At 40.2% G+C, this 22,088-nt stretch overlaps 1 protein-coding gene across 1 annotated transcript; it reads right to left on the reverse strand.

Moving 5' to 3' along the window:
• Positions 1-1,828: 1,828 nt before the first annotated feature.
• Positions 1,829-21,588, reverse strand: LOC104270752 (anoctamin-4; the record flags this gene model as incomplete). The annotated part of the gene is made up of 8 exons (XM_009865199.1): positions 1,829-2,020; positions 4,835-4,940; positions 7,793-7,912; positions 11,165-11,312; positions 13,014-13,166; positions 14,766-14,908; positions 18,569-18,666; positions 21,531-21,588. Coding segments are annotated over 8 exons (1,018 nt in total), but the record flags the coding sequence as incomplete, so codon positions are not given.
• Between the last annotated feature and the right edge of the window lie 500 nt (positions 21,589-22,088).

Raw genomic sequence — 22,088 nt, forward strand, 5'->3', positions numbered from 1 at the left:
GTGCATACATTTTCTTCCACCTCCCTGTCCACCTTCCTTAAGCCACGCTACCTTTCATTTAAACCTCACCCCCTCGCATTGAAACAGCACAGTTCTTTGTTGTGGTGGAAATAAGTTAATAAACCTAATTTGGCAATATGAGGTTTCGGTGCAAGCGGTCCTGATGTCTTGTGGAGCTTGAGGCATCCATCCGTAGGGTCTTGCATTGTGTGATCTGTCCAGAAGGGCAAATTGCAGCCCTTTTATCCAGGACAACTTGGAAAAATGGCTTGCTGAATTTTTCTCCCCCTTAAATATCTTCAAACTAACAACGTCACAATTCCATAAGATTTCTGAGGAAACTGTAGTTTTTACAGAGCTCCAGTTATTTGGTAAAAGGCTAAACAAATGGATCCATTACAGTATTTTGCATCTAGCTGTATCCTTACTAGGACATAGGCTTGCTTCCACTTGGCTTCTTATTACAGTCTTGGCTTTTGAACTTCCCTCTTCATGTTGTGGCTGATTATGCCTCTACATGTTCTGCAAGAACTGAGGTGTTACCACTCTGAGGCGAGAGAGAATTTTCACTCTCATTGTTCACTTCTGCAGTCTTTAGACCTACAACTCCTGTATTCTGGGTGAACAAACGGTCTGGGAGAGTTTTAATTTCTTAATGCTAAGGAATTTGCAAAAGTATTTAGACAATGGCTCATTTCGCCCAAATCTAATTCTGCAACCTTTGTAGAATCGCACCGATGAAGGATTTCAAACTATTTTATACTACAGTCTGTTTTATTTTTCCCCTCCACCCCTTCTTAGATGATGGAAGGATGAACAAAGAAAATGTTACAAGTGTAGAGATACTGGATAACGGTGTTCTTTTGCTCTGCTGACCTTGTTCATCTGTTGGTTTTTTTTGTCTTACTTATGCACATTGGTCTTTAAGACACAGTCCATCTTCTGCTGCGGGTGTCTTACACCCTAATTCCTGATGAGGCCTCAATGTGATCTTGCAATACAAACACACGGGCTGTTCCAGGCAAGATTCCCTAAGCCTGATGTGTTTCTGTCAGACACAAAACAGTCCTATAGCTGAAAAGGCACTGTTCAGATCCCTAAAACATATTACCAACCATTCATTTCCAAATAAATGACCCTACAATTAGATACCTCTGGTCACACTTAGATGCTTGTCTGTCTGTCAGCACTTCTGCACACCTAAATTTTTTTGCATTGTTAGACCAGTTGATGAGCCTCGTGCTCAAGCATCTCCTCCTAAAAAATACATCAGTGTTGGTGGAGTAATGGAAATGGTCCACATATGAGACCTTAACTTGTAGTAAATGCAAGCTAACACAGCTTAGGCCGCTGTGGAAGAGAGCAATATTGCCATGCACGTGCTGCAGGTGGTGGCCACACGCATGGACAAGTAGTGCCATGTCACCAACGTGCAGTCACTACTTACGAAGTAGCAACTTGGTCATGAGATCAAGCCATGAGATGACTGGGTTCTGTAAAGCACTGTAAGATATATAGAACAGCTTTGAAGTTCAGGGCCTTGAATTTAAGCCAGGACCTGGGAGCTTCCTGGGAAGACTGCAGAAATTTAAGCATTGGCCTGATCTGCTCATGCTGACATTAGCTCTGGAGAAGATTAAGCCTAGCAAGACCTCTAATTTCAAAAGCCTTATGACAGTATGCACCCTATTAAACACGGGCGCACATGTGCTAAGTGCTCACAGCACTGACTGATTATTCCTCTCAGTGCACTCTCCACTGTAGAAACCCAGGAAATTCTTACAAACAGCATTCCTATCTTCTTTCAAGCAGTTTCTTCCTCACCCCATCATGGCCACTCATTGTGATAAGATTTCCCATTCTTCTTCCTTTCCTTCCGCTCCTTCTGCAGACGTTCTAGTTCAGCTTCATACATCATTTCCTGAATCAGGTACTTTTCTCTCCTCATCCGATCTCTCAGATCTTTTGGGAGATCTGGGATTAAGTAGGAAATCAGGTGCTTTATGCAAAAGACAAGGTGCTGTGAAAAGAACAGAGGGATGAAAAATTAATATCTTGGGAAGAAAACAAGTACTTTCCATATCTTCCGAAAACTGTCTCCTTCCAATTCATAAAAGGATGCTGTGTTAGAACTAAATTTGAAGAAACACAGCCATAAAGTTTTTTCCTCACAAACCCCAAAGCCAAGTCAGTGGAGTATGGATTGCAGCAGAGGTTATGAGCAGCTGGGTTCAAATAAGTCCTGAAAATTGTTGTATGAGCCATATGTTCAAATTCCTGAGGTCATGATTTGCTGTCGGGTCATTTGGTTGAGGCCTGGTATTAGTGGATTGCTCTGCAGGAAGAGGAGGATCAAATGATATAATACCTTCATGGTACAGTATCTTCCTATTGCCAGAAACCTCTTGCATCTGTACTGGAACCAGTGAATTACGTATGCAAAACAAAACATTTTTTTCTCATACTGTGTCTCTCACCCGAAGACCCATTTACTAAACATTACAATTAAATACAAAGTAACCAATCCTTTGCCCCTTGTGTTTCAGGTACGCCACAACAAAGCTCGCTCAAAGATGCTGCGTGGAGATTCACTCACTCCATGTGAGAGGAGGAGCAGAGAAACAGAAAAATCCTCCATCTCAGAAAGGGAACTAATTCTAGATTGGAGAAATAAAGGTATTTATTCTACTCCAAGCAGAACCCTTCCTTTGAAAGCCACTGGAAAGAGAATGTAATGTGTTTTCCCATGTAATCTTCCCTCATGAGAAATAAATCTGCAAAATTTCAATTGCTGGGTTTTTTGCCAAACTTAAAAAAAAGAAAGAAAGCTTCTTTTTGTCAGTTTATTCTGGACAAATAAATCCTTTGGCAGTGATAGAAAATTCTTTTGTTTGTTTTTGAGCCAGCCTATGTCTTTGGTTGGGGTGAAATCAAATCTTGCGCTGGTTTTGGGCAGACACAAAAAGCTATTCCACAGAGGGTTGCATGTTTGGCTGGACACTGAGACTTGAGCAGAGCTGATTTTTGTTTACCTTTATGCCATGCTACCATTACGCCAAGTGTGTGTCAAGAAGCTAGGCTCTCTTCAATCTTAAAACTGCTTAGGCTCACCTGCCAAGGCCATTCTTGAAGTCGTTTTCGGAGATAGATGCCTTGGCTTTCAGTATCGACAGCTCAGGAGACAAAGAAGAGATCAAGCCCAGCAGGCTGGCTTCTGTCTTTTTTCCTTCCTTCCTTTTTCTTCCTTTCTTCCTCCCTCCTTTCCTCCCTTTTCTTTCTTTCTTTCTTTTTCTTTCTTTCTGTTTCTTTCTTTCTTTCTCTTTCTCTCTTTCTTTCTCTTTCTTTCTCTCTCTTTCTTTCTTTCTCTTTCTTTCTCTCTCTCTCTTTCTTTCTCTCTCTCTCTTTCTCTCTCTCTTTCTTTCTCTCTCCCTTTCCTTTCCTTTCCTTTCCTTTCCTTTCCTTTCCTTTCCTTTCCTTTCCTTTCCTTTCCTTTCCTTTCCTTTCCTTTCCTTTCCTTTCCTTTCCTTTCCTTTTTCCCCCTTTCCTTTCCTTTCCTTTCCTTTCCTTTCCTTTCCTTTCCTTTCCTTTCCTTTCCTCTTTCCATTAATGTTTTCCTAAGTGTGGCAGAGATGATGGAAGAGCTGATCTCCTTAGGATGAACCTCTAATGAGTTTGACCAGTTTAGAGGAAGGAGAGAGTCCATCCTGCAGTGCCATACTCCCCCTTTGTCTGGGAAGGACTAAAAATGACAATCAGGGGGAATACACTACAGAACTCAGGCTTCTGCTGAGCCACCAACACATCCCTAAGCAAGAAAGGATCTAGAAAATGTTTCAGCTTCACTTTTCCTCTAATTCAAAAGCTTCTGTTCTGTGATCCAAAGAGGTGCTTCAAGAGCTCAGTTCAGAATGAATTTACACAGTAATGTGAGTCAGAAATGACACATGTGCTCATGAATATTATGTCAATAACTTATGGTGATTACAGGCCCCATGTCTGTGTTGGATGCCCTGTTGCTATGATTTCAGAGCAGAGGATTGAGTCAAGAGCTTTTAAAAATGGTTTCTTCCCTGTTTAGCTTCTTCCCAGTGTAAAAGGCTGCTTGTGCTGAAGAGATGCTGAGCCTCTGGTTTCTGTCAGGGGTATTCAGGCACCTGAAATTCAGGTCTCAAGAGATGCATTTTGTTTTGTACATAATCTCATCCTCTTTGTCTACCATCCTGTCTGTCTTTTTCAAAATCAGTGTGAGAACACCAGCCGTGTGAAGTTGGTATTATCTTCTCTCCTTTTTTTTTTTTTTAAGATTAAGATACTGACAGTAACTACGAATGTTATGAACATTGGCAAAGGTATTGAGCCCTTTTCATTGCCATCATCTTTGTGATGCTTATCATTCTGGGGAAATGAATGGTATTAAAAAAATAGAGAAAAAAGCTAGATGTGTAAATACTATAACTTAAGCTATCTTCATTTTTCAGTAGTTTCGTCTTTACTTCTCGTGTTGCTACACCCCTTCCTCACACACACTAGTCAGCATACGGATTCCCAGCCTAGATTAATGCTGGACCTCAGAAAGTAAACAAAAGATTAATTTATTTCCCCTCTTTGCAAGTCACTGTTAGCTTTCAAAGTGCTGCATTTTCCCTTTTGTTAGAACCTAAACACCTGTGACTGTTCAGAAAACAGAGCTGAGAATACAAAGCACAATATAAACAGCAGAAATTACCACAAACAGCCCAACAGCTGCCATCATAAATCAGCCCAGTAAAAAAGCTTCAAAGGGAAACGTGTTTCATTTTGTTGTTTGTGTTTTGCCACCTGAATGGTCACTGACCTCGAATACAATTATGAAAGCCAACCGTGCTGCTAAGACATGCCAGAACTGCAGCGTGTAACCGTAGGGCACAGGGGAATGAGGAGGGTCCCGGTAGTCCCTGTACCTGGAAGACAAGCAGAGTGTGGCAGTTAGCGAGCTCCCTTCCTGCTGCCTGGGAGGAAGGCCAACCCAAAACTCAGCTGCTCTCAGTCACTGCCTTCTTCTGCACCAAAATGATCTCAGTTCAGACTGCAAAAGTTGCCTTGACACGTGACAAGTGTCCTGGTCACTTCATGCTCCAGCTGCTGATGGAAACTCAGTGCAAAGGACCAGGCCAGTGCCTGTATGAAGCAAAACTGCTGAAGTAAATACAGGGGATGTTGGGTGCTCGGCAGCAGTAGCTTGACCTTACAGCACCTCCCTTGGGAGCGCAACATGTTCCTTGCAGGCACCTCCTCAGAACACGGAGCAGGGAGGGATACTCTGCTGTTTTGAGGGCCACATTCTTCCCACCACAAGTCAATTTTAAAACCATAAATGTTACCAAATTTGTTAGCCTGCTAGTTCTCCAAAAAGTTCTGTAAAGCTGTCTCATGGGCTCCATCTGGCTCTTGGTCAGTCGGTTGGACATTCCTGGTAAAAATCATGAGTCATCCTGATTTCAGTGGGGCCAACACTGCACCTCTCAGTACACTAACAGACCAGGGGCACTGTGAAGAAAGGGTCTAGTGATTTGTCTCACAGAATGTTTCTTTTAAAGAATTTAGATCTCAATAACATAGCTAGAGATATCTACTGGGAAAAGTGGATCCCAGAAGATTCCAGAATTACATTAACAAATCATGAATCCATTTAAGTCACAAATTCTGGAGTCCACTTCTACTAGCAGTATGTTAATTCTGAAGTACTATTGCAGAAATTTAATTTAAAAGTAGTGTAAAAGTTGTTTTCTCCTTAATCTATTTCCTAGATGGGACAGAAAACCCACTATAAAATTATAGAAAAAATAGCATAGTAAATAATACACTTAACTTTGATATTTAAGTTAGTTTTAAGAAAATAGAGAAAACTCAGGTGAACAAAACAAATGAACAAGTATTTCGTCTCTATGATAATCTGTATTTCTTCCTGAAGGTTCATCTACTTAGATTGTAGAGGGTGCTACACAAAATGAAATAAACTGTATCTTGACATTTTAGTCAGCAACAAACTCCTCTTAAATTGTAGTATCTCTAGGACAGGCTCTTAAAACTGAGATGATCTTCCCTTCTGCAAGCAGCATTCTGACTCCATAGTTTAGGATGTTTTACCATATTCTAAGCATCCTGAAAACAGAAGACCCTGGACCAAGTCCAAAGTCAGTAGAGTATGTCTCCTTTTCATACCAGCTAGGAAGCGAGCACTACACATGAAGAAATGGGGAAATCTTTTATAAAAAAAACAGACCAAACAAACAAACAAAAAAACCCCCAAACAGAACAGCACGGCACCATGTTGGTTCCAGATGAGCAGAAGTTAATGAAATATGCCCACTGTTTTTTGTTCAAACTGCCTTCCTAGAAAAATGCCTACGCTATTGCACAGTAGAACATAATATTTCCTCACCTCACTATCAATACCTGACTCAAAGTGTAGTCAAAATGAGTGATGTTTCAGCAGAATTCAGGTGGGTTAAGTAGCTGATAAAGTAAGATGTTCATTTTCTTTCAAGGGTAGATATACATAACAATTCAGTGTCCCCCAAAGAACAGATTTATCTTCTGGAGATTTATGGCAGCAATTTTAATAGTGTTCTGTTTATGGGATATTGAGGGGACAGCTTTTTTTATTGATGGAATTTCCACCGCCAGCTTTAAGTAGCAGCAACCTCATGCTTGAAGTTGGAGGAGAAAGGAATTAAAGAAGGGGGAGAGAATGATTAGAACTACAAAACATTGTTAAACAGTATTATGACAGCAATGTGGAAAGGAGTATTCTCAAAGTGATTTTGTTCCACAGAAAATATTATCTATGGATTCAGCATCCGGATGTTCTTTCTGCCAAATAAATTGCAAGAGTCTAAAATATTAGTTAGACAAAAGCATTAATGCCACTCAAACTTTTTATTAGTAGTAAAAATGCCACAATATCCCAAAGTATTGCTGACTTTTGCTGTATCGCAGAGTATCTTTTGCTCTTTAGGCACTCATTAAAGGACATTTTAATTCTCACAGTGAAAAATACTGGGACTAAGTGTATCTGCAGCTACCAGGACTCATGTTTGTAAATCAATGTTGCAGTTAAAAACTGGTGGCTGCATTTGTTTGGTATTTTTGTTTGGGACCAAATTTAAGACGTTTATGTACACCCAGACTGCTATTTCTCCAGTCTGTTGGCTGAGGACAAAGATATACAACTGCTCATTCTATTTTGATTCAAAGCATAAGTATACGATTCTTACTAATAATTACACCTGCAAGCAATGACAGAAAACATAGGAACCATTCAACAAGCAGGAAGTGCTGGATCTGAGGTTTCGTAAAGGTAACTTAGGACAGACCATGTTTATGCCTGGCAGAGTTCTGAAATAACTCGGTGTGGTCACTTCTGTGCAACGTTGACTTCCTTGTGCACGTGCTAAGATATAATCTGATTACACTTTCATTTCACTGGTACCTAAAAAATCCGCCACCTATTATTGGCCTTTTGATAACATATTTCTCCATGATGGTTTTGTCTGATTCAAAATATGACACCATAGAAATCCTGAATTACGGACACCTGCTAGACAACCACTTTTTGGCTTCCCCTCTATCTAAGGAAGGAATCATGCAGGTAACAGCCAAGCAGTTCCATGAATGTGTCCCTGAATAGCACAATTAATACTTTCTATTTCTATGTTTTAATTTCTGAAAATTAGTTCCAACCCCAAATTTATTATGATGCTTCTCCTTTGCAATGCCTTAAAGCAGAGAGGTGTTTTGATCAGATACTCACCTGCAATATTTTAATGGTGAACCAGAGAATTCACTTCCATTTGATGTTGGCTCTGAACGGTTTTCAAAGTCAGACACCAGAAATACTGATAAACTGGCATTAACATACCCAACCATACACCTAGAGGGGAAAAAATCCTGTAGTCAGGACACAGCAAGGTTTTTGTATTAACTGTTGTACCCAGGAGGATGTTCTCTGGGTTTCATGAAATCCACAGTATAACTGTGATGCTTATCAATATTTGAAAGGAATGTTGAGGCAATATAAAAGCAATACTCAAATGGGTCAGATGGATAGTAAAAGTGAAACAATGACAGATTTCTGTGGGAGAACAAATGGGGCAGACTGTGACTAGTTACTTTTGAAAAGAAAAGTCACACGAAAGGTGACACAGTAGAGGTAGATAAAATAATGAGCAGCACTAGGAAGATAATCCCACTGTTGCCGTTGTGGTACTAGCACAAAAGGACATTAAATCAGATGGAAAGGCAATATACTTATATCCTGGGTTTAGCTAAAAACCCAGTTCTGTTTAGTGATTTTTACTTTCCAGTTTAGTCTCTTCTAAAAGGCTGCACTTTCTGAAGTCAGCAGTGTGTTTTTGCAGACAGTGTGTGCTAGTAGCAGTGATAACACCTGATGTTTGCAGCTACTGCCTGGGACTGGGTTGCAGAAAGGCTCTTGCTGATACTTATTCCTCCAGTGACCAAAGCCACTGCTGGCTCTTGTGTGCCACGCTGGGGGTGCCGGGTAGTGAGAGGGGTCACAAGGAAGTAAAAGATGGCACCTCTGGAGGGTGACAGGACAGGTGACCAACGAAAGTATTCCATCTCATACACGTTATATTTAGTATAAATTGAGTGACCGCAAGAGTTTTGCCCCTTTTTTCTGCAATGGCCAGTGTCCAGGGAGGACTTCATCTGACCTCCTGCTTTTGATCCGCATCACGAGTTCCCGAATCCAGCTCCTGTATCCAGCTCCCTGTATCCAGCTCTTGCAGCCGCTGAGCCTGGGGCTGCCCCAGTGCCGCCAGTTCTGCAGCATCGGTGGGGATTGATATGAGGGGAGAGTCAGGTTTGATATCGGGCTACTATCCATAGTTGTATATAGTTCTTTATTTTTATCATTCCACTATTATTTCCGTTATTGTTCCATTAAAGCTGTTGTAGTTTTTCTTCTCTAACCTGTAAGTCTCTTTGCCTCATTCCCTTTTCCTTCCTATTTTGGGGGTGGAAGAGGGGGTTAGAGAGCGTCTGTCCGTGTTAGTGGCCAGCCCAGTCCTAACCCACGACAACTTAACCTCATTTTTTACAAAATGCCCAGCTGATCAGAGGAAACCAGTATTAAAAGGTCCCAGGTTGGCTGAGCCCTGGGAGGGTCAGGCAGAGTTTGGAGGATTCTGAATAGGAGAAAGTGCGTGGCCTGATGAAGGGCTGTGAGAGTCACCAGAAGGCTCAGGTTTGGTGTTAGCATAGCTGAGGAGAACTAGTGCAAGTGCATTGGGCTGTTCACCATGTGCTGCCCAAGCACTGAAAAGTCTAGGCACACTGCTCAGCTTGGTGCAGAGGACAATGTACAATAAGGGTTGGTTTCTTTTTCTTTTTTTCTTTTTCTTTTTCTTTTTCTTTTTCTTTTTCTTTTTCTTTTTCTTTTTCTTTTTCTTTTTCTTTAAAACAAACTATGGATTTTACAGTCTTTGAGAAATCAGATTAAAACACCACCTGGCTCTGTCTCAAAATCTCCATGCTGATTGGGTTTGGAACTTAATTTAATTACAATATTTTTCTACCAGGTGTCATAAGGATCTAATATGTACAGATGTTTTCTGAAAGAAAAAAGCACCTCTCTCATTTAAGTTATTTAATAGCAGATGTTCTTGACTCCTTAATTTGAGAAAATTCAGTATTCTTCTGGATTTTTAAATAGCTTCCTGCTTTTGCAACAGTTCTTATTAATATCCAGAATGATGACATAAATAGTTTTAATCCAAACTGGGTCCTTTGAAGGATTACTGTCTAATGGTTTCATCTAGAAATTCACCCAGAAAAGCAGCAGAAGTGTGAAAACACTGTACAAGAGGTTTGTGAAAAGATGATAAGAGTTTCCTCTGTGAGCCAAGCTACTTTCCTTATGCAGAAGTAGTTTCAAAGCCAGTGAGCCATATTTGAGTCTTCATAAAAAAAAAATTTCTGAAGGTGTTCATTTTTCATGCACGGTCATCCTGAGAAAATCAGTAGCAAGGAAAGTTGCTGACAGTGCACAAGCAGAGGCACATGCTCAGGAATGACTGGCACCAGACCAAACGTTTTACCCGTGAAGGGACTTTTAACTCTTCATGAAAATCAATGGAACATTTCCCCTGGCACTGACTAAAACGCCAGACTCCTTGTAGGACAGCAAGTTAGCAGAGCTGCTAATCAGGAGCTCCACACCAGCTGCCCTTCTTCCATCAGTGTGGTTAAACAGTATTGACAACCAAAAGATGGCAAAAAAGCAGCAACAGAAGAACTCGCCTTCTGTAGCAGGGAACAAAAATCAATCTACCATACATCTAACAGCAGAATGTAAGCTCTCTGCCACTGTCTACTGCTTAGCCTGGGTTTCTTCAAACAATAAGGTCCTTGCTAAATGGAGCTTCTGGGAGATCATTTTCAAAATCTGTCTATTTGTGTTCAGCTGGATTCGAAGATCTTCCCTGAGTCCAACAGCCCAGGTTTTACAAGTTGCCATGTAGCAGCTATACTCAACACTTGCTGGTGGTGTGCACAGACTAATATCATTTCAGTGTTGAGCAATGCTGAAAGAAAATCCACTTAGGCAGCAGGGATTGAGCTCACAAATGCCTCCTGAAAGCTTTAATCTAAGGACTCTAGTTTTAGAAGAAAAATAAATTACTTTGCTCTCTAAGTGTATCTTGATTTATTAGTTGGGAATTGCTTCCTCTTGTTAGACACTGCTTTTCTTGAGCAATACATGCTGAACACTACATCAGGAGAAAAAGTCTAGTGAATAAGTTTAAAGTGCTCACTAAATTCATAACTGATAAATATCAGCATTACTTCAGAATGAAAAGAGGGTTATATCCACGCACACCAGCTGGGAAGTACAGCTTGTGCAGCATACTGTTACACACACCACATCTCTGTAACAGCTCTGCCATGTTTTCCTTGAATTAACGTCATAAATTATAGTCACTCAGCAACCCACGCTGTGAATATACAAAACATCAGTAGCTATGGCTGATAGCGGATAACTAAGAACAAACAATAAATTCAGGTTAGTGAGATCAGAATGTACACAGACAGTACTGATGTATCTATTCAAGTAGTAAGTGATTTTCATGCATATCTGTTTTCCCAAAGAGAAGCTTACTTTTGTCCAGCTTCTCCCTGGCCAGCACAAGGTCCATATTTGTAAGCATAAACAAGGCGAGGGATGAAATCTGATGTCACGGCTATAACAAATGCGTTTGTGATAACAGAGAGAATTCCAATGCCTTCCAGGATCCCGTACCAGATTCCTGTTCAATAAGGAGAGTATGTTAGTTCCAGGAAAAACAAGAACCAAAGCACCTGAGATGCTGCATGCTCTGAAGCAGTTGTCCCCACCACTCAAGGTCTTGGTGTGGAGTTTCTATCCAAGAGTCAGCAAGTTAAAACTTGACCTCGATTGACCAGAGTTCTGCTCCCACTGGGTGAGGATTTTGTTTATTCTGCAAATAATCTCAGGGAAAACACAAAAATGCTCATGGATGCCTTGGCTCCACCAAGACACATAACCACATGGGTGGTTTTAAGAAACACTGTAAGTCTCCGTCCTCACAATGATGGCTATCTAGCCTTTGAGGAAGGTCTGCCAGGGTAGTCATAAATATTTGCAATCCCTTACCTGCCTGTCACTGGGGTCTTGTGTGTAAGTCACACACAGCTGGTCACCATGTATCTACTGGCATCAAAATCTTTATGGTGCGCTAATGCCATACAATGGCACATTGGCTTTGAATTTAATTGATGTCTTTTTGGCCCATCCTCAACCATCTGACAGATGACACAACAACACAGGAACTCTGGTCATGAGGACCACCACTATGAAACACACTAAAGGAAGGTTAGACATACCTGTTGATTTTAATGAGGCATTTAGCTACCCTGAAAACTTTACTGGGTAGGGAGTGAATACAACTAATTATGAGAATTCATACCTTAATTGGCCTGAAAAAAAACCTCTTTTGTTTTTTTTTTCCCTAGGCTTTTATTATTTATGTTATATAACTGGATTTTTTTTTCTTGGTTTTTTTTTTCCCCCCAGGAATTATGCCTGCAGTATATGCTTTGTACTGGCTGATGTCCAGTCTTGCACCTAAACTTGTAAATCCACACTGTCCACATAGAAAGCTTTACTCAAGACACAGACCTTAGGAATCTGGTAGGCCATTCTGTGAGCACAAAGCCTGGGCTTCTGCTCTTTCATGGCATGGGCTACTGCTTTTTGCAGTGCAGGTGGGCAGGGAGGTATCCTATCTACTCCTCCAAAGACAACGAGGGATTCAGCATTGGACAGATGACTTTATTTTACAGAGTCTATCCTAAAAGTGTTCTGCTTTTGCACACTGCAAGGACAGAAGACATTTAGATTCAAAATACATTCAGACAGCCTTTGCAGCAGTGTGCGGCTGGATGACCTCCAAGTTATGTGAATCCTGTGTTTAGCAGTGCAGGTGTGCCTCGCTGAGAGCAAGTCTTCTCTTGGGATATACACTCACCTTGCCTGACCCAACAGGGACCCCTCAGTCACAGGGCAGCATAATTTTGGCCAGATAAATATAAAATGTACATATCCCTCACAGAATGGTGACCTCTCTAACTTGACTTTTGTGTTTCAGCTGCCATGTCTGGTTATTACATTCAATCTGAGCAGTGGTGGCTGTTCACATAGTGTGTCTGCCACAAAGAAAAACCTGCAGAGAACACTGATCACTTCATTATAACATCTTGACTGTTAAGTCGCCCAGAAAATAATTAAAAGACACTTTCCAGTATAGACTATTAATTACATAAGTAAATTGGCATCAGCTATTTGAAGGTTTTTAGAGCAATCAAATTGTGTTTTGTTAATAGGGAAGATGGCTGAAAATATGTTAATCTGATCTTACTTGAAGTGGTCAGTGCTTTGCCTTAAAAATAACACACACACATAACAAACATTCATACAAAGAGCTCACCTATATCTTTGGCTCTTGAAGCTAAAGGTCTTCTCCACTGTGTAACGAACTTGTATGCATCAAGCCGAATTTCAATAATATTGTTAAGTAAGGCCAGAAGCGGTGCCAGTGGAAAAGCTGCCACAAAAATGGTTGTGAACCCAAACTGAAGAACTATGAAAAAATAAGAAAAGATCACAGCATAACTGTTAGGATTCCAAGGTCTAAGATATCAAATAATATATGCATACAAACCACACCTGGAATACTTGTCCAGTTTGGGGCTCTCCAATTCAAGAGAGACAGGGACCTACTGGAGAGAGTCCAATGGAGAGCTACGAGGATGATTAAGGCACTTGAACATCTCTCCTATGGAGAGACTGAGAGAACTGGGGCTGTTTAGCCTTGAAAGGAGACGGTTGAGAGGGGACCTTATTAACATATATAAATATCTGAGAGGTGGGTGTCAAGAGGAAGGGGACAATCTCTTCTCAGTGGTGCCCAGTAATAGAATAAGAAATAATGGTTTTAAGTTAGAACATAGGAAGTTCCACCTCAACATGAGGAGAAATTTCTTTACTGTGAGGGTGACAGAGCCCTGGCACAGGCTGCCCAGAGAGGTTGTGGAGTCTCCTTCTCTGGAGACTTTCAAAACCCGCCTGGACACGTTCCTGTGTGGCTGCCCTAGGGGAGTCTGCTCTGGCAGGGGGGTGGACTAAATGATCTTTCGAGGTCCCTTCTAACCCCTGGCATTCTGTGATTCTGTGATGTGTCATTCTATGATTCGATGATTCTATGATTCTATGATTCTATGATTTTATGATTCTATGATTCTATGATTCTATGTATAAATATACAAACACAGCTTATTATGTAATATCATACAATCATAGAATCATACAATAGTCCAGTGGCACTTTTATAGCAATTCCTTGCCAAAAGTTCAGAGCAAGGATGATAAAAACAAATGCACATTTGTCCTGGGATGGACAGTAGCATCTAGATTTTGTGATTTAGAGTGAAGTTTGGAGGTGGATAAACTGTTTTAAGAAAGGGACATTTTTACTCCAGTATCAACAAGGAACTCTCAGTATCTACAAAGATTAGGACTGAATACATTCCTTTCTATAGTACAGATGGGAAGCAGTTTGAAAGTTTGCATAAGCTTCTAGCAAAGATTAGGACTGAATACGTTCCTTTCTATAGTACAGATCGGAAGCAGTTTGAAAGTTTGCATAAGCTTCTAGAGGCAGGTTTTCAGACTGCCAAATTTCTCATTAGTTTAAAAAGACAATTGTGCAAGGGAGAAAAGAAAAAAAATCATGTCAGATGTGGTTCATTCACACAGGGTGAGAGTTCTTAAACATTTCTTTGAGCAGTTACCCTCCCCTCTCCTACAGCTCTGCAGTGCACAGTTTAAAAATAAAAGTCTAGAGGAACTTCCTTTAGTAAATAACAGCAAAGTTCTTTAGAAATGTATGCAGGTGAAGAGGTGGGCTCTGGTTTGGAAAATGACCTCCTCAACACAAAGCCAGAATGAGAAGGGTTTCATGGATGCAAGGTTAGCAAACCAGCAGCAGTGTCGTAATCTACTTTGGTTTGGTTCTTACAAACGTACTCTCATTCCTCATCTGACCTGTGAGAATGAAAAACATTTTGCAGCCTCTTTAGGTCCATATAGCAATAATTAAAAGAATACACCAGCCCACATCAGTAAAATAACAACAACATGAAAATCTAGTGAACGAGAGACAGTAAAGATCGGTAACATACTCATTTCTAGGTATTCATCAAAGAGTCCATAAGCATTCATAGGTTGCAGATTGTAGTCCTTTTCCCACTGTGGGAAGCTTGTTTTTCTCTGTGTGCCATACTCTTGTCGTAGTTTTCTCCTGGTCCACCAGTTTTGAATCAGCCTGCATTTTCAAATAAATGAAAGAAACAAGGTAAATAATATTAGTGGCTATTTATCACAATATTGAAAGAGGCTAAGTCTGCACAACATATCTTGCAGCATTGGTTTCCCAATGTATAGAAAAAGAGAGTGTTAGTAAGATATGTGGCTGGTGACACAGCATAGTAGGTATGAAAACAGATGTGGTTGATGGTCTGTATCGAGGCTTGGATGTTGCTAAAATGGTGGAGGGATTTTGACATATTTTCATCATTTTTTTACCCTCTTTTTCTCTACACAGAATAGCAAGTGACTTTAGGGTCTATTGATATAATAGAATGCAATGCTCTTTGGAGACTGTTCACCTCTACCCGAGAAATCAGTAAACAGAGTGCTAACAATGCCTAATCTCCTTCTCAGGAAATGGGGAAGCTCTACTGGACTTCAGAGGGAAGATATTGTTTGTGAAGAAACTCATGTGCAAGGGCACCGTGAGAGGCACTGAGCAAGAAGAGCCAGAAGAGAAATGAGTGCTCACATCAGAAATAAACACCTTTGCCTCTCCAGGTCAGGGAGTTGCATGGGTATGACCAACAAAAACTACAACCTATAGTTAGTACAGAGAGCAAATAAAACCCTCTGTGACAAAGATTTTCTCCGAAGTTGGCCCCTTTGTCTCAGCAAGATAGTGATGATTCACCCAAATAATTCAATCATGTCCTTGACTGTTCTTGACTTCTTGCCTTCACAGTTGTCTGGTCTAGTCTGTGAATTGCAAGCCATTGGATATGGAAAAGGATTTGGACAATTGCTTGTTTTCTTCGAGTTTATTTTTTTCACTCAGGCCATTTACCCAAAGGGTTATAGCTTTTTCTGTCTTCCTTAAAGAAGAGAGTAACAGAGCACTGACACAAGCTGCCCAGAGAGGTTGTGCAGTCCCCTTCTCTGGAGACTTTCAAAACCCGCCTGGACGCGTTCCTGTGCGGCTGCCCTAGGGGATCCTGCTCTGGCAGAGAAGTTGGGACTAGATGATCTCTTCCAGCCCCTGACATTCTGTGATTCTGTGTGACTGTGTGAAGTGTAGGTGCAATTGAGTACAGGGTGTTAAAATCTAGAGTTTAGAAGTGCAAGAAAAAAAAAAAAAGTACAAGCATGGGCTTAAAGCGAAAATTCAGAAGTACAAAAAAATGCAAAAATATTTAGTTTTAGCAGCTTGCAGCCAGTGTTTAAAAAGGCTAAAAAACTTTTTCCAGTGAACAACCATGGCTGTGATCAATCAACTGTTGGACAGTTAAGGGCACATCTTTGCAGTCCATAGAACCCTCTGGGCCTTTGTCTCTTGTGTCCTGCCTGTAAGAGATTGAGAGGGCTGAGAACTGAATTCCTGGAAAGGCAGTAAATTGAGGGGTGAGGTGGGTGGGAGACCAATATGCTGAGACAGATCATGGTTAACTTCTTTCTGAGTGGGGAAACCCATAACCAGTGTTACTAAATAACTAAGACTCCTAGTAAAATTTAAAGAGATGTCATCCTCTGATTTATGCCTGAGCAAAATGTGAAGAATATGACATAATATGGTATTAATATGGATGTACGTTCTTCTTCCAAGAAAAATTTCAATGTGAAATTGCTGTTTTCCACCTCCAAATGAAGCAATAATTTATACTTTTTTCTTAGTTATTGCAAATCTATCTATGCAGGAGTGAAGAAATGCTGCACACTTTGAGAGGTTTCGAGGTGGTTGTATGAAGCAGAAGCACCACTCTGACATGCCAGTATTTGTATTAAAAATGTAACCACCAAACAATCAATGCTCTAGCACACACCCCAGGGCCTCTCTCTGATACCTTTGACATCTAGCTGTTTACCTCTCAGGTAGAAATTTCAGAAGAGAAGCCAGTGTCACATGTATTAGTGAGAAATGTAACAATAGGCACTGAGGTTCCTGTCCCTGAGGAAGACCTGGTGGCATTTCTGACTTGCCCTGCATGTTTCTGCAGTCCCTGTGGGAGCACATGCTTGCACAAGAGCTGGGCTGCCACCTTGAAATGGTGAAAAAAAACATTCTCCAAAAAAGCCTGCTGGTGCTCATTTCCCAGGGTTGTTTTATGTGGAAATATTCTCTGCTATCACTTTGGCACTGCACAATGCTGGCTACTGCCTGCCAACACCCAGGCAGAGCCAGCCCATGGGTGGAGATGCAGTGATGTTCTGCTACAGGCTATAGGATTGCATCCAAATCCTCTGGCCATCCACATGGTGTTGGCTTCGATTACGCTCTTAGCAGAAATGACCATGCTTTTTTTTTCACTGAGAAAGGCAATGCACTTGCCTGCAGCATTCCAGGGCTAGGAGGTGGACGAAAGGTCTGGAGAGAAAATACCTCATGAGAATAAGTTGAAGCATCTCACATTGCTGTGACTGTGTATTTTATATTAAGATTTTCATTGTGACTCTAAAATGAAGAGACTGACTTCACCCGAAGTAGTTTATTCCTGTTAAATCACTTGTTCTAAAACAATCTTCTCCTATCTCATTCAGTCACCTTCTTTAATCTCCTTCTGTGCTTTTTATTAGGTTTCAAAATCCCTGTTAATTGGTAGTAGAAAGTTCTAATCAAAACTGACAAAAGAGTCAGGGAATGGAAAGAGAAGGATCGATACTGCTGCTGCTGTTCCCTCCTCCCCACCCCAGCGAATTCCTCCAGCTCTAACAGCTGCAAAATCTTGGCAAGCAGCGCTAGGCACAAAGCCAGGAAGAGAGAGACAGCAAGCTTTGAGTACCTTGATTGCCAATTACTCTGTGCATTTAAATTATTTACTCCAGTCTCATTACAGCTAGATGTGATCAGTGCTGACGCTGCCTGAAATCGCTTCTGTAACACGTTTCTGCAGTTCAGGGACTGAGCTCTGCACTAGCTCTGCTGCGGATCCTGCAGCGAAGCAAATCCCTCTGAACTTTGCAAGGGCAAACGTTCTGAAAATGTCAGCTCTCTCTTATATTTTCACACTTGCTAATTTCCCTTGACGATCTGCCACATGGTCTCTAGCATCAAGTGTCTATATTAATCATATTAAACATGCTCATTAAATACTAATCAATAAGAAATGAACCAATAGGAAATTAATAATCGTACCTAAAAAGGTAGGGCACAGCTCCGTGATACCCTGAAGATCACCAGGGAGCTTGTCTATATACCAGTCAGTGCATTTTTCTATCTCTGAGAGTGTATATGCCAGGAGTGCATTTTTTCCGACTCCTATCTGCCCTTTCAGGCATCTTTTATTACTCAGCAAGGAGAAATCCAATTTAGAATTTATTGGCATAGTTGAAAAATGATACATAAAATATTTCCTGTGTAAGGAATATGGCAGTCCTACAATTATTTTCAAGGAGTTTTAAAACACAGAATAAAATGTAATGAAATCAAGTACTTACCATATATTATTTATTTGTTAATACTTATAATAGACTTTCAAGTTTGTAAACTATATCCAGTGTGAAAAAAACAAACACCATCTATCTCTCTATGACTGTAAATCTGTCTTGAGTTCTTTATCCTAAGGGGAATTTTCTATTGTAATGACTAGTGTATCTTGATTTTATGCAATGGGTCATAAGGAAAACATAGACTTAGTATTCTTCTGTGACCTACAGAAGCATAGGAATTATATTTACTTACGGGTAGCCCAGTTCCATGAAATTATTCCAGGTCTGCTTTAACACCATTATAATACCCATTTGCATACAGAGATCAATAAGGCATCCACTAGGGTGGCACTACAGAGAAGGAGAAACAAAAGGTTAAACAGAAATAATGTTGAGTTTTAAAGCATTTCTTAAAGACTAGAAATGGATATTAGATAATCTACTTAAATGACATTAAATACCATTCTCTTAATATATTATTTTTTTAATATAAACTTGTGGGAATATATGAGGCTGTATCATAGCATCAGCCTTTTAAGCCTATCATCTAATTCTCTGCAGAGGTCAGAATCAAACCAAAGCAGTTTTCTCATTAGTACTTCTAATATGTTGTGCAACTGCGAGTAGGACAGAAGCAAAGGGTACCAAGTTTCTCCAATTATTTCAATAGTTTTTGGGGAGGTTGAATGTGCATCAAGTCAAAGAATAAAGAGAAAATTCCTTCTGGCTGCACAGTCAAATGGTTTATGTCTACAGGATAGACCTAATACTGTTTTTCGAATACTTTCTGATGTATAGGACTCAGTGGACCATGCAAACCTATTATCTTCTTAAAGAACTAAAAAACTGCTGAACAAGAGTTCTTAGTGTACTTTGCTGAGTGCTTGCTCAATTTAGCAGTGGCTTCAGACCTCAGAAAAGTGGTGCTGCTTTTGGGGGAGATGGTCAACTAGTAGAAATTTAGGTAATTCCACATTTTTTCATCTAGTATTGGAAGAAACAGAAAAGGACCAAAAACTTTCTGTCCTCAAATGGCATTTTGCACAGTTGACTTTATGGATTCAGTGGAGTTCAAGCTGTTAAAATCTGGATATTATGGATAAGTCAAACAGATCACTGTCACAGACCTGGAACTATTTCTCTTTAACCTTTAGGGAGAAAAAAAATTATGGCCTGTGACAAAATGTGACAGGAATTTCTTATGCATACTGTGTTATGCAGTACTCAGAACCTGGCCCCTCCTGAGGTTTCTGTTGACCTTATTGAGCTTCTCTTTAGATTAACAGGGTGGCAGATAATTTTCTTTAATTTCTCTGTCATTATTACTAAATCTTCATCCTTCTGCTTTTAGGAATCAGTCACACAAGGCAATATAACCTCGAGAGAGGTAGGTGCAGTATTAATGAAGTAGCAGTGATGGTACAATCATAACGTCACTAATATATAAGTTGTGGTCTGAATATGCCCACGGACACTGGACTAGACTGTATCATGTTATTAAATGTCTTAGACTTGGTTTCATCCAATGGGTGAAGAGAAGGCTACTGGAAGAATATCTGGGCATTGTATTTTAAATTATGTTTCTAATAAGACCTAGCACAGACATGGTCAATAAAGTCAAGACTCTTTTTTAGACATTTCTTTTATTATTAGACTTTTTTTTTTTTTATTCCTCGAGAAAAGCAAAATAGGAGGGACTAATAGTAGCCTTCACCAGCGAGTGACCCAATCTGTAATACCTTGCTATTGCACTTCTCTCCTAATCCTGGTTCATTCTTCCTCCCATGTCTGCTCATCTCTCCCCTCTCCCAATCCTGCAAAGAGGGGAGGTTCTGTCCCTGTTCTCTGATCCCTCTGTAAAATGATTCAGCCCAATAACTCTTCAGAAAACCAATTTGACTGGAAAAGCAAAGAGATTCCTGAACTGAGTAGGCTACTCACACAGTTGGACAAGCCAGAACCAGGGAAGAGGAAGAGGAAGAGGAAGAGGAAGAGGAAGAGGAAGAGGAAGAGGAAGAGGAAGAGGAAGAGGAAGAGGAAGAGGAAGAGGAAGAGGAAGAGGAAGAGAGAGGAAGAGGAAGAGGAAGAGGAATCAAACTTCTGGCAGAAGGCTCAAAGGAATAGCAGAGATGTTTTCTTTTGGCAGCAGCAAGCTGTTAGGTCAGCTCAGCGCCTCTTAGACTTTGGAGGAATGTTCAGTAAATTTCTGTCTGTCCATTTATTCAGTAGAGCAAAAAACCTGCCCATGCAGTGCAGTTGGAACTGGATGATCTTTAGGGTCCCTTCCAACTCAAATCATTCTATGATTCTGTGATTCTGCTCTTTCCATAAGTGTACAGAAATCACTAATTCAAAATTAGTGTGGCTTTCTTAAATTACTTCTTTTTGGATGACCTATATTAACCAAAATATTTATGTGTCTGGAAGTGTTCGTGTATTCATGTTGGCAACATAAGACCTGCATTTTCCACTTGCCATTTGTTATGTATTTGCAAAATTGTTTCAGTTATTCAGCTGTGAAGCAGGACGGAAGCCATGGGATTTGAGTGTGCAAATAGCAGCACTGGAAATGACATCACTGATCCAGAAACTGCTGCAGTTGATTTCCAATAACTGTCAAATGACTTCTGAATTCTGAATGTACTTGCCAAAAAAATAGCATTGGTCCTTGAGTGACTTGCAAAGTCAGCCTCTCGTTGCTTTCCAAATCTATTTGGTTTTATAGACATGGAACATTATGCCAGTAGCTCTTTTGGGAAGTTTGTTCTGTTGTTTTGGTCAACTTTCACGTACATATTATGTGTCTGGATTTTTAAGTTCTTATTTTATTTTAGCTCCCTGGTCAACAAGGCTAAAAAAGCTGAGAAGAGAGGATCTTTTAAAAGCAAGACGTTGTCTGATTCATATTTGACTTTGATTCATTTCAAGGATGAAGTATTTCCAATGTAAAAATGTGAGTAATGTTTAAACCACTTGATATCACTATCCAAATGTGATGCAAACACTAAAACTTCTAGGTTTAAATAAGGACATATATATAAATATGTAGATGTGTTTGTAGCAGATGGTGGTGTTCACAGAGTGGAGTTAGACAGCAACTGAAAACCCAATAACACATTCAAAAATACCTATAGAGGGTTATGTGTCTGCCTCTGCTTGCATTCAGTGCATCTGTGGTCAGCAGCTAAATGAGTGTGGGGTTGCTGAACACTCACCTCTTCCAGTCTCCACCGATTTATCAGCCTTAAGTAGGCACCAGGGTGTCCTGTAAATCTTTAACACAGGAATATACATCAGCTATGTTGTGTAAGCAGTCTGTTCACAGTAGTAGAAGAAGGTTATGCTGTAAAACATTTTAGGGGATTCCTGGAATAATTTCCATGAAGACCTAAGTATATTTTTACTTCCAGTTTTATTTCAGTACCAAATACTCTGCTGTTGGATATTCAGCATATGCAGAAAAAGAGAGAAAATATGAATAAAACTGTTCATGTCAGTTTGAAAAATAGCTTTCAACAGCCAAACCATTTCCTTACACTATAATGTGGACTGTGATATCTGCCTTTCTGTGGAATCAGTGAAAATGTTAGTTTTCATTAGGAAAGCACTATTCATCCATGTGTTCTCCCAAAGTGATTCTTACAACTTCCCACATGCAAATAATCCATACTGATGGATTCTTTTGATCAAGCATTCCCTACTCAAAGGCTCTTTTGCTTTTAGGGGACTTACAGAAAATTACATAACCATATATATATATATATTTATATATA

Source organism: Apaloderma vittatum, unplaced genomic scaffold, assembly GCF_000703405.1.
Source record: "Apaloderma vittatum isolate BGI_N311 unplaced genomic scaffold, ASM70340v1 scaffold10370, whole genome shotgun sequence".
Classification (NCBI taxonomy): domain Eukaryota; kingdom Metazoa; phylum Chordata; class Aves; order Trogoniformes; family Trogonidae; genus Apaloderma; species Apaloderma vittatum.